The sequence below is a fragment of the Cebus imitator genome, unplaced genomic scaffold, assembly GCF_001604975.1.
Source record: "Cebus imitator isolate Cc_AM_T3 unplaced genomic scaffold, Cebus_imitator-1.0 Scaffold397, whole genome shotgun sequence".
Classification (NCBI taxonomy): Eukaryota; Metazoa; Chordata; class Mammalia; order Primates; family Cebidae; genus Cebus; species Cebus imitator.
The window spans coordinates 891,521-903,623 of record NW_016107712.1 but is presented as its reverse complement, the minus strand read 5'-3'; the positions used below and the strand labels follow the sequence as shown (position 1 = coordinate 903,623).

At 36.5% G+C, this 12,103-nt stretch overlaps 1 protein-coding gene across 1 annotated transcript in view; it reads right to left on the bottom strand.

Moving 5' to 3' along the window:
* Positions 1-1,990: 1,990 nt before the first annotated feature.
* Positions 1,991-12,103, bottom strand: part of SLC39A8 (solute carrier family 39 member 8) — a 69,780-nt gene continuing 59,667 nt past the window's right edge. The window contains exons 7-9 of the mRNA XM_017508663.2: positions 7,892-8,099; positions 7,514-7,698; positions 1,991-3,514 (exon numbers count right to left, since the gene is read on the bottom strand). Coding sequence (XP_017364152.1) covers positions 3,365-3,514; positions 7,514-7,698; positions 7,892-8,099 — 543 coding nt within the window. The 3' untranslated portion in view covers positions 1,991-3,364. The remainder of the gene's footprint in view (positions 3,515-7,513; positions 7,699-7,891; positions 8,100-12,103) is intronic.

Here is a 12,103-nt window from a genome sequence, read left to right as displayed (position 1 = left end):
AAAGAGAAGTAGTACAAGCATGTAAAGAATAATACTGGTTATAAGGTAAGACTGCTCGGATGGGCCAGTATAATTAAAAGAGTTAAAGTGTCAAGAGTTGATCTGAAACAAGTCATGAGAATCTCTACAAAAAGCCGTTCCCTAAACTGACTGCATAAGAACCATCAGGAGTAATAAGCTTCCGAATTAAACTGATAAAAACTTGTCTGTACCTCAGACAGCCAATATCCATTCTGAGCTTCTTTTCAGTAAGATAATTCTGATTTTCTTGCTGGTAATGTATCCAGCTAAAAGCAATGTTTCCCATCTTCTCCTGCAGATTGATATGGCCATGTGACTAATTCTGGTCATTGAATACACGTGGAGATTGCTGGCTATTACTTCTGAAAAGGCTCGTTAGAGAGGGATAAAGAGCTGGGTGTGAATTTTTTGCCTTTCTACCCCTTCCTCCTTCTGGCTGTGTAGAATTTGGACCTTAAGGCTGAATCTCTAGCAGCCATCTTAGAGCATGAAGTAATCTTGAAGGTGGGAGTCACAAGCTAAAGACGGCAGAGCTGACAGATCGAAGGAGTCTGGGTTCCCAGTAACCATGGAGCTGCCATGCCAGCTCTGCACTGCTCCTTCCACATTTGTTTTATAAGAAGGAAGGTAAACCTAACATAGATAAGCCCCTGTTATCATACACCATCAAATCCTAAATCCTAAACGCCAGGAGCTACTGGCGTTTTCTTAGCCTTACCAGATTTCAACAGATGATTTTCATTTTCAGGGGAGTATAACGGCCTCCACAATGCTGCCCAGCTGTAGGTGATTACAGCATACCGTTTGGGGAAATGCATGTCTTGGAATTAATGAAACAGGTATTTGGAGTCTTTAGTTTATCCAGCTGCCTTAGCTTGCCTGAAATCTTACGAGTAAACTCACCGATTCTGGGACCATCCAGAATTTGGAAATTCCCAATATGAAAAAGAAATGGCCATGAGAGAATGCCTTGTGCATACCTGGCACAGAAAGGAAGCTAAGGAAAAGAAATTCAAAACAGACATTGCAACCCACAGTTGTATGGAAGGCAAAGTATCGGTGAGAAAGAAACTGTAGTAACATCAGTGTTGGAGAATTTATTTATTATAGGCGTAAGACCCTCTTCTCTGTAATGGACCTGAAATGAACACAGAAGTCTGGAAATCAAAGTAGCCTCCTGATGAAAACCAAAGTGAGACCTATAGGATGATGATGCCAACCAGAGCATGGAGAACAGACTGGCAGTTAATATCCCCCTGGCACAGCCCATCAGTAATTAGCTGTTAAAAAGCCTGTGATAACTGTCTGGTAAACTTGTGGTGTGTTTTGGCTCTTCTTGACTAGTTCACTTCTTAAAAATTTAAGCCCCTCATTAAAGAAACCCTTTCTGCCCAGGTGCGGAGGCTCACGCCTGTAATCCCAGCACTTTGGGAGGCTGAGGAGGGCGGATCATGAGGTCAGGAGATCGAGACCATTCTGGCCAACATGGTGAAACCCCGTCTCTACTAAAAATATAAAAATTAGCTAGGTGTGGTGGCACATGCCCATAATCTCAGCTACTCAGGAGGCTAAGGCAGGAGAATTGTTTGAACCTGAGAGGCGGAGGTTTCAGTGAGCTGAGATCACACCACTGCACTTCAGCCTGGCTACAGAGAGAGACTGTCTCAAAAAAAAAAAAAAAAGTAAAAGAAAGAAACTGTTTTGGATGTGGTAAATTAATTAGAAACAGTCTACTAGGTAAGGGCCCACTAACCAACTAGAGATCACCCTAATACCACTCAGGGACTATTAAAATAAGGGACTCTCAGGTTGGCCATGTTAAGCAACTGCTATAGAAATAAACCATGGCGGGGTTAGATTTATAGTTTGAGCACATCATTGATTTCCTGTTTATATCTCTCCCCCATAATACCAGATACATGGCAGTCATTCAACAGGACACATATTAAATAACAAATGACACAATAGATGGTTTCAAAAGGTGTTTACTATTCAAATAATTTTTTAATTGTCAGTCATAAAGTGAAATGCATACCAAAATATATATTAAATATTCACCAAATCTGCATTGCTGCTACATGAAAACATTTTTTGGTCTGTTGGAAAATGTAATTCCTGAGATCATTGTTGGGTTTTGTCCATCATTTTCCTCACCATCAAATCATCTTCCCTTAAGTGACTTGGGAGTGTGGATCTAAGAAGTTCAATTTTAGACAAATTTTCTCTATCTTCTAAATGAGTAAACAGGCTCTTTTATAAAAGGTTAAAAAAATAACCATGGTATGCTAATTTTTTCCAAGATATACCATATGGAAAAGTGTAGGGTGAACACAAAAGAAGTCTTTTCTGATCGGCTCCCGATCACAGATAAGGAACATATGTTTTCCAGTTAACCAGTCCTTGGTGTACAGCAGTCCAGTTGTTGTTTTGCATTTATTAAAATATTCTGTGCTAAATAATTATGTTCGTCTTTAAAAGTAAATTGCATAAAATTGCATCCAATTTATTTCTCTAAACCAACATATTCTTCACCTTCACAAAGCACACACATGGTGCACTGAAACTGAGGTGTTACCAGCTTTACATACTGTTCTGCCATTTGTGTGGGATGCAACCACAACATAAGTCAGAAAAGAAAGCTATCCAGCTTTTCACGGAATCTGGTGAAGTTTACATTTAGCAATAAGCTTCTAAGCCTGAACTTAGCAGGGCTAGCAAAACTTTATTAATTTCCTAACTCCTATATATTTTAGAATGGTTTTCAAAATAATCCTATAAATTCCTAATTGAAATACAAAACAGAACGAAAAGCTGTGAGAAATATTTTTTTTCTTTGGCTCCTTAAAGACTTGGATTCATTTATATTAGTGTTGCATACATTTTACCTTCTACATTTTGATGTACTTGCTCTTGAAAGCACTAGAACAAATTAATTGAAATAAAACCACTCTGAAATCACTTGAATCTTTGATCCTGCCATACAGTTTTAAAGGCTTTCAGGACATATCTTGTATTTTCCCCTGAGTCTGAGTGTCTACATGATTATGAAATGTATGTCTCTTGCTTCACGGTGATATCCAGTATGCATGAAATACTGAAAAATAGGTATTTCCCAAAGACTCCTCTATACCAGGCATCTCAGACTGACACTGAAAAACTTTTGAAGCATTTTTAACAACAAATAATGGACTATTTCACAGACTGAAGCCAATAATTAGTTTTCTTGACCTACAGTTGAAAGCAAAATTATCTTTTTAACTAACTAGGATCAGCTTCAAAATCCTTTTGGAGATGTTTTTATCTATTAAATGCCTTTATTAACAACACCATTTTCCATTTTCTATTACTCCAATTCGATTTCTCCTGCATATAAGGTAATGAGCAGAATGGCCGTGAATCCAGTTAACATTCCAGCATTCTGAATCATGAAGAAGGTGAAATCGGTTTTTCTTCCAGTTACCTTTTCTCTCAGCATATCATTCATCTCTGGAAACTGGAAGACAGATACATTGTTAGATAACTGTTGCCATCTTGTGGCAAACCACAAAACAGTCACTTAGAGGCATACCTCAGAGATAGTATGGGTTTGGTTCCAGACCAGTGTGATAAAGCAAACATCTCAATAAAGCAAGTTACATGAATTCTCAGGTTTTCCAGTGCATATAATAGATATATTTGCATTACAGTCTATTAAGTGTGCAATAGCATAATATCTAAAAAGGCAATGTACATACCATGATTTAAAAAAAAAATGCTTTATTGCTAAAAAATGCTACCAATCAGCTTTCAGTGAGTTGTAATCTTTTTGCTGGTGGAGTCTTGACTCCATCTTGATGGCTACTGACTGATTAGAGTAGTGGTTGCTGAAGATGAGAGTGGCTGTGGAAAATTCTAAGATAAGATAACAATGAAGTTTGTAAGATCAATTGACTGTTTCTTTCATGAAAGATTTCTCTGTAGTGTGCAATGCTGTTTGAAAGCATTAGTAGAACTTATTTACAAACTGGAGGCAATTCTCTCAAACTCTGTCCCTGCTCTATAAATTCTGTTTATAGAATATTCCAAATCCTTTGTTGTCATTTCAGCAATGTTCACAGCATTTGTAGATTCTGTCTCAAGAGTAGATTGCTCTGTCTCAGGAGTAGATTCTATCTCAAGAAATCACCGTTTGTTCTGGCATAAGAAGCAGCCCCTTATTCACTCAAGTTTAGTCATGAGATTGCAGCAATTCAGTCCTATCTTCAGGATCCACTTCTCATTCTAGCTGTCTTGCTATTTCCACTACATCTGCAGTTACTTCTTTCACTGAAGTCTTGAACACCTCAAAGTCATCCATGAGGGTTGAAATCAACTTCTTTCCAACTTCTGTTAATGTGAATGACTCCTCTCATAAATCATGAATGTTCTTAATATCATCTAGAATGATGAGTCCTTTCTAGAAGGTTTTCAACTTATTTTGCCCAGATTCATCAGAGGAATCACTATCTATAGCAACTATACACTTACAAATTATTCTTAAATACTATGACTTGTAAGTCAAAACTACTCCATGAACTGATCCCTGAACTGCAGAATAGATGTTGTGTTAGCAAGCACAAAAACAGCATTCATCTCCTTGTACATCTCCATAAGATCTTTTGGGTGGCTTGCACTGTCAATGAACAGTAATGTTCTGAATGGAATTTCTTTTATTTTTCTGAGCAGTAGGTCCTAACAATGGGTTTTAAATATTCATAAACCATGCTGTAAACAGATACATTATCATCCAGGCTGTATTGTTCCATTTCTAGAGCACAGAGTAGATTGAGCATAATTCTTAAGGGCCGTAGGATTTTTGAAATGGTAAATGATCATTGGCCTGAACTTAAAGTTATAGCTGCATTAGCCTGCGTGAGACAGTCAGCCTGTCCTTAGAAACTTTGCAACCAGGAGTTGACTTCTTCTCTCTAGCTAAGGAAAGTCCCGGATGGCATCTTCTTCCAACAGAAGGCTGTTTCAGCTACACTGAAAATCTGTCAGTTTACTGTAGCCACCTTCATCAGTGATCTTAGATTTTCTGTATAACTTTCTGCAGCTTCCCATCAGCACTTGCTGCTTCACCTGGCACTTTTATGTCATAGAGATGGCATCTTTCCTTAAACCTAATGAACACACCTCTGCTAATGTCCAGTTTCTCTCCTACAGCTTCCTTACTTCTGTAAGCTGTCATAGAATTGAAGAGCTTTTCCTTGCTCTGAAATAGGCTGTTGCTTAAGGGAATGTTGTAGTAGTTTTCATCTTCTAACCAGACCATTTAAATTTCATTCCTGTCAGCAATAAGACTGTTTTGCCTTCTTATTAAGTGTGTGTTCATTGGAGTAGCATTTTTAATTTCCTTCATCAATCCTTACTTTGCATTCACAACAGGGCTATTTAGCACACCAAGTCTAGCTTTTGGCTTATTGTGACTTTCAACATGCCCTCCTCAATAAGCTTAGTCATTTCTGGCCTTTGATTTAATATGATAGATATGCAGCTCTTCCTTTCACTTGAACACTTAGAGGCCACTGTAGGATTATTAATTTTTTAATTTCAACACTGTTGCATGTCAGGGAATGGGGAGGCCCAAGGAGAGGGAGGGAGATGGGGAAATGGCTGATTGGGGAGGCAGGCAGAACACACACAACATTTATCAATTAAGTTCACCATTTTATATGAATGTGGTTCATGGAGCCCCAAAACATAAATCACTGATCACAAATCACTATAAGAGATATAATAATAATGAAAAGTTTTGAAATATTTCAAAAATTACCAAAATGTGATATAGAGACAGAAAATAAGCACATGCTATTCAAAAAATGGCACTGACAGACTTGCTTGAGGCAGGGTTGCCAAAAACTTTCAATGTGCAAAAAACGCAGCATTTACAAAGTCCAACAAAGCCACATGCAATAAACCAAGATGCACCTGTAATAGAATTCTGGGATGGGTGGTATAATCATTTACTTTGGATGTTTAAAGGTTTTAGTATGGAGAGTTTAATGGGAATATCTAGTTCTTTCAGGCATCAACAAGAATAAAAGTAGTGAAGTAGTATTTTTCTCCATCTGAATCAATCAGTGGGATGGGGTTTACCTTATTTTATGTTCTCTTTCTCCTTCTCCATTACCTGCTCTCTGTGCTTCACCCACCACATTCTTTCATGACCTCAAGTGCATCCAGCAAAATCTCCACACCTGCCAACAACTCTACCTGAACTTGCATTTCTCTAATTTTTCAGTGGACTAAATCCTTCATGTTTCAACTTATATCTCGCTAAAACAATTATGTTAACCAATCCTAGTTTATTCTCGATTCCTTTATTACTATCTTTCATCATATATTCTACTTTGTCTCTTATTTCATAGCATTTTTTTATTATTTTTAATTATTTAGTCATCTGGGTGATTTTTTGTTGTTGTTGTTTTTGCTTAATTTTAGGATCCCCCCTTTCTAGAGGAAAAGCCCCATGAATGGAAAAGCCCATAAACTATGCCTGTTTTGCTCACTTCAGGATCAGTACTATTTATTAATGTTATTTCTTTAAACTGAAAAACTCTAATAAGATTCCATTCTTATATTAGAAAGTAAAATGACTATAAGATACTACAAGACAATAATTTTGCACAAAAAGTTATAGATGTAGCATTGGTTCTAAGAGATGAAATCCTTGCTCTGATGAGGGCCTTCAGGGAACAATGAGCAGAGCTAGACAATTATAATTTGGAGGTAAGAATGCAAATGAAGAAAATTAAATTATTAAATTATGTATGCTGTACATCCAGTTCCAAATGCAAAAGAAATATGCCTTGATTTTCGTACCCTATCATCATTTTCTAGAAAGATGTCCATGATTTATTTGAAAATTCACAGGATAGTCTCTCTCTTACACACACACATAAACACACACACACACTCTTTTGAGCACACACACACATACACACATAGATACAAAGACACAGACACTAAACAGATATAAATATATACTATGTCAAATAAGTATTGTCAAAATTTTACCAATTTTAGTGTACCAGGTTTAATCAAAAAGCTACCACTGTTTAGAACTTTGAAATAACAAAATGCTATTTAATAAGTTATTCCTCTTCCAAACATGACATAGACACAAAAGAGGGAGAAAAAGTCCTATAGGGACATACTGTAATACAAGACAAGGTTTACCAAACACAAAGGGAATAGAGATAGAGGAAAATATCTCTATTTCAGCAAAAACAAATCATTTCACCTTCAAACAACAGGATTATTTTTAAAGAACCAATAAGGATCAGTTCCAAATTACTATTAGTGTAAACTGCTCAAGTAGAATGATCTGTTGAAATGGGAATGTTCTGTACTACAACAGAAAGGACTTCCACACTGTGGAAAGCAGAAGGCCACCTTTAGTTAACTCATAATCAAGATACTCATTTCCAAATTTTAAATTAAAACAAAATAAAAAATTTACGCTTCTTACCATATCTGCCAGAGAAATATAGAGGAACATGCCTCCAGCAAGTGCAAATATAATATTTGGAGCAAAATTATTGCCCACCAAAATGCCAAAAGCTAGTCCAACATAGCAGGAACATGCAGAAAGGAAGTTGAATAACAAGGCTTGTCGAGTGCTCATCCCTGCATTGAGTAGGATCACAAAGTCTCCTAGAATAAGAAGAAAATATCAAGTGAATAGTTTTTTTCTATTTCTGGATGAGATCAAAGATAATTATCAATGTCCAACAAGTTCTTCATTTTAGTGCATCAGAAGGATTTTAAGAGCATGTCACGTAAACAATCTCATTCCACTAAAATCAAGAAGTAAGCAGACTTTCACAATATGAGCAGAGCTCCTTACCTAACTCGTGCGGAAACTCCTCACATAGGATTGCTATGGAAGTACTGAGTCCCTGAAGGAGAGACAAAGTGCAGGAAGCCCCAATCGCCAGGCCATCAATGAAATTGTGGAGGGCATCGCTGAGCGTTATCATCCAGGCAATCGTCCCTATTTCTGACAGTTTTGGCCCCTTCAAACAGGTACATGAACTTGGCTCTTTTTTTCCATCCTAGCAGAAAATCAATCATAATGATAACTAACATTTCTTGAATGTCTCAGAAATACGGACAAGTTGGAGATGGGTTATGTTTTGGGAAAAACAAATTGTTTCAACTAGAAAGTCTTTCAGGGTAGCTAGGAAACCCTAGCAATGCATAAAAGAGCAAAGAAAACTTATGGCAGAGAGAAATAAATTAATCAACTGACACACTTGAATAAGCCACTAACAGACATCTGCCTTTACTTTCCGTTTAAAACAATCTTTTTGACTTGTATGAACTTCTTCCTACTGCCTTTCTAAAATGTAGCAGATATTACCCTAAGAATTTTATTTATACACATAATTTAAAATGAAGGAAGTTATTCAAAGACTAAACTTAAAGTCTTTTTCATGTTACAACTTAAATATGAAATCCACAACTAAAGCATGATGACATCAGGAACATTTGTTCTAATCCCTCCTATGCCACTATATGACAGTGAGCAAGTTATCACAGACAGTTCCTTCAACTGTGAAATGAAGAGAATGTCCTAAATAATTCATTTATTTGTCAACAACTTACTGAGTCTCTGTTCCAGATACCGTGTAGAGAGTTTAGGCTGTATCAATATGGTCCCTACCAGCTCAAAGTTTAATTATTTTCTTAACAAACTGCATGAAGTGTAACTGAAACAGGCTAGCCTTTATACTAACACTTCTTTTCGTTTTGAAACAATAGAAAATCCTATGATGGATTCCTTGTAAAACTTAGATTTCCAGAAACTTTACAAAATTGTACAAAATCAAATGACAAATGCCAACTAAAACATTTTCCAGAGGTCGTAGAAAAAGATAAAATGCAAATTCATTTTTAAATAGGAAAGCAGTTTGCAATTAACTGGAGAACATTTTATTCCTAATTCTTCTCCTCTCACCTCAACCTAAGCAGCTAATCAGTACCTTCACTGAACATCTGAAATTTGTAAAACACTCTGCTGAATGCTATGGGAAATACATGGAAATGGAAAACACAGCTTCTGTCTTCAAGAGGTATATTTACATTGGAGAAACAAGTCATAATGTATAGGGATACATTTTTTCTAAACATGAAAAATGAGGGGCTTACTTCAGAGCAACAATCTAAGTGACATTTACTCCAATGTCATTTTACTACTCCAAACACTTTGGGGACCAACACTTTCAGAACCAACCTTAAATCTTGCAATACATCTCTTCACTGTTTCATTAGTGGCAAATCTGCACCTTTGGATTTTTGTTGCACAGACAAAAACATTTGGAGCAAATAAATGTTCTAATTAATATGAAATGAATTGGAAACTGTTAGTAATAGGAGTCATCATCATCGTCGTCATCAATGTGGTTGTAGTAGAAATAAAAACAGCAAAGGCACATAACATTTATAATGTGCTAGACACTGTTCTAAGTACTTCAGATATCTAATTTATTTGGAACAATTCAATAAGGAAAGTACAGCTACTACCATCATTTTACAGTTGAGGAAATTAAAGCACAAAAAGGTTTGTAAACTCACCCAGGGATACACACACACACAAAAAAAAAGTCCGCACTTTTGGTAAAGGTGCTTTATTACTACAAACATATTGGGGAGAGGAATTCTTCTTTGTAATAGGATCTGAAGGCAGTTCACAAGGAGACTTTCCTTCCTCTCAGAAAACTTTCCTGAATATTTGATGCAACATTGAATAAGTATCTAATCTCCTTTATTTTAAGAAACAAAGTTTATCTGCATAAAAATAATTCTATCTTTTCTTAAAATGTGGTCTTTTGACTTTATAACTATACCTTAAATGCACAACACAATAAACAATCATAATATAGCACAGGTAGATTGGGTTGGCTTGTATAAAAAATGCCTCAGGGTGGGAAGCAATTACAGCTAAAGGAGAAACAAAGGTGGTCTTAGTGAAAGCCACAGAGGAAGTGGCCCGGGGTTTGTAAAACGTACTGCCAAGATGCACTTAATGAAATTATTTTGAATTAAAGCAGTTGTTTCCATCTTCCAATCTATCTAATTACGTGTTTAAAACTTCCTTATTGTGATGATTTCAGAAGAATACTACAAAACCAAGTCTTGACTACCTGATATCACATACAGAGTCTGTATACAAACACCCTTAATTTTACAGAAGAAATTAAATTAATATATCAGAAATGATTCTCTTACCTCTAAGTACAGATATTATTGACTGTTTATTGTGCCTCCTATTAGCTGTATGAACTTAGGTCCCAAATGATACTGTTAAGCAGAGTAAGAGTTATACATTTTTAATAGTTTTGAAACAAACCAAAGTAGGCAAATGTTCACAGAAACATCTTTTTTAATTCACCAGAACTAAATGACTGAGCAGAGAGAACACTAAATTCAAGTTCCTGTACTTAAGTTAGTGAATATGCCTATCTCTCTTTTTTCATTTTTGTTTGCTGTTATTGTTGTTCGCTTGCTTGTCTTCTTGTCTGAGTTTTACTTTAAATATGAAGCTATTTCTATCCTCAGCCAAGATGAGGCAGCTCAACTTAATGAAAAGACCCTAAGTCTAGAATATAGAACTGAGTTCAAGCTTGGCTCTGAGAAGAATTACCATGTGATCTTCAGCAAGGTTCTTAACACCTTTCACTTAGTTATTAATGGTAATAAAAGTCAAAGCAACGTGTAGTGTTATCAGAATGGGTGAGAAAGAATATCATGCACCAAAGTTATGAAAATAGAGGGAGACTAAGTTGAATCCCAACATAAATTGGAGGGGAAAAAACAGAAAAAAAAATTTTAAGTACCTAAAAATTAAAATGGAGAAAACAAATGAGCTTATTGCAGAACAGTTTAACTTCAAGGAAGGAGGAGAAAGTAGAAGAGGAGAAGGAGGAGGCTTGGGGCAAGAGGGAGGACAAGGAAATGGAGAAGTAGCATGGAGTCTAATTAAACTAAAGAGCTTCTGCACAGCAAAAGAAACTGTCATCAGAGTGCACAGGCAATCTACAAAAGGGGAGAGAATTGTTGCAGTCTATCCATCTGACAAAGGCCTAATGTCCAGAATCTACAAGGAACTTAAACAAATTTACAAGAAAAAAAGACTCATCAAAAAGTGGGCAAAGGATATGAGCAGACACTTTTCAAAAGAAGACATTTATGTGGCCAACAACATGAAAAAAAAGCTCATCATTACTGGTCATTAGAGAAATGCAAATCAAAACAACAATGACATACCATCTCATGCCAGTTAGAATGACGATCATTAAAACGTCAGGAAACAACAAATGCTGGAGAGGATATGGAGAAATAGGAACACTTTTACACTGTTGGTTGGAGTGTAAATTAGTTCAACCACTGTGGAAGACAGTGTGGCAATTCCTCAAGGATCTAGAACCAGAAATACCATTTGACCCAGCAATCCCATTACTGGGTATATACCCAAAGGATTATAAATCATTCTACTATAAAGACACATGCACACGTATGTTTATTGCAGCACTATTCACAATAGCAAAGACTTGGAACCAACCCAAATGCTCATCAATGATAGGCTGGATAAAGAAAATGTGGCATATATACACCATGGGATACTATACAGCCATAAAAAAGAATGAGTTCATGTCCTTTGCAGGGATATGGATGAAGCTGGAAACCATCATTCTCAGCAAACTAACTCAAGAACAGAAAGCCAAACATCACATGTTCTTACTCATAAGTGGGCATTGAATAATGAGAACATACGTGTACAGGGAGGAGAACATCACACACTGGAGCCTGTTCAGGGGTGAGGGTCAAGGAGAGGGATAGCACTAGGAGAAATACCGAATGTAGGTGACGGGTTGATGAGTGCAGCAAACCACCATGGCACATGTATACCTATGTAACAAACCTGCATGTTCTGCACATGTAGCCCAGAACTTAAAGTACAATTTAAAAAGAAGAATTCTTGCCTCCTGTCCCCAAAACCTTGGAGTTGATGAGTTAGTTGGGCCTACTGTCTGAGGCAGTAATACTTATACCAGGA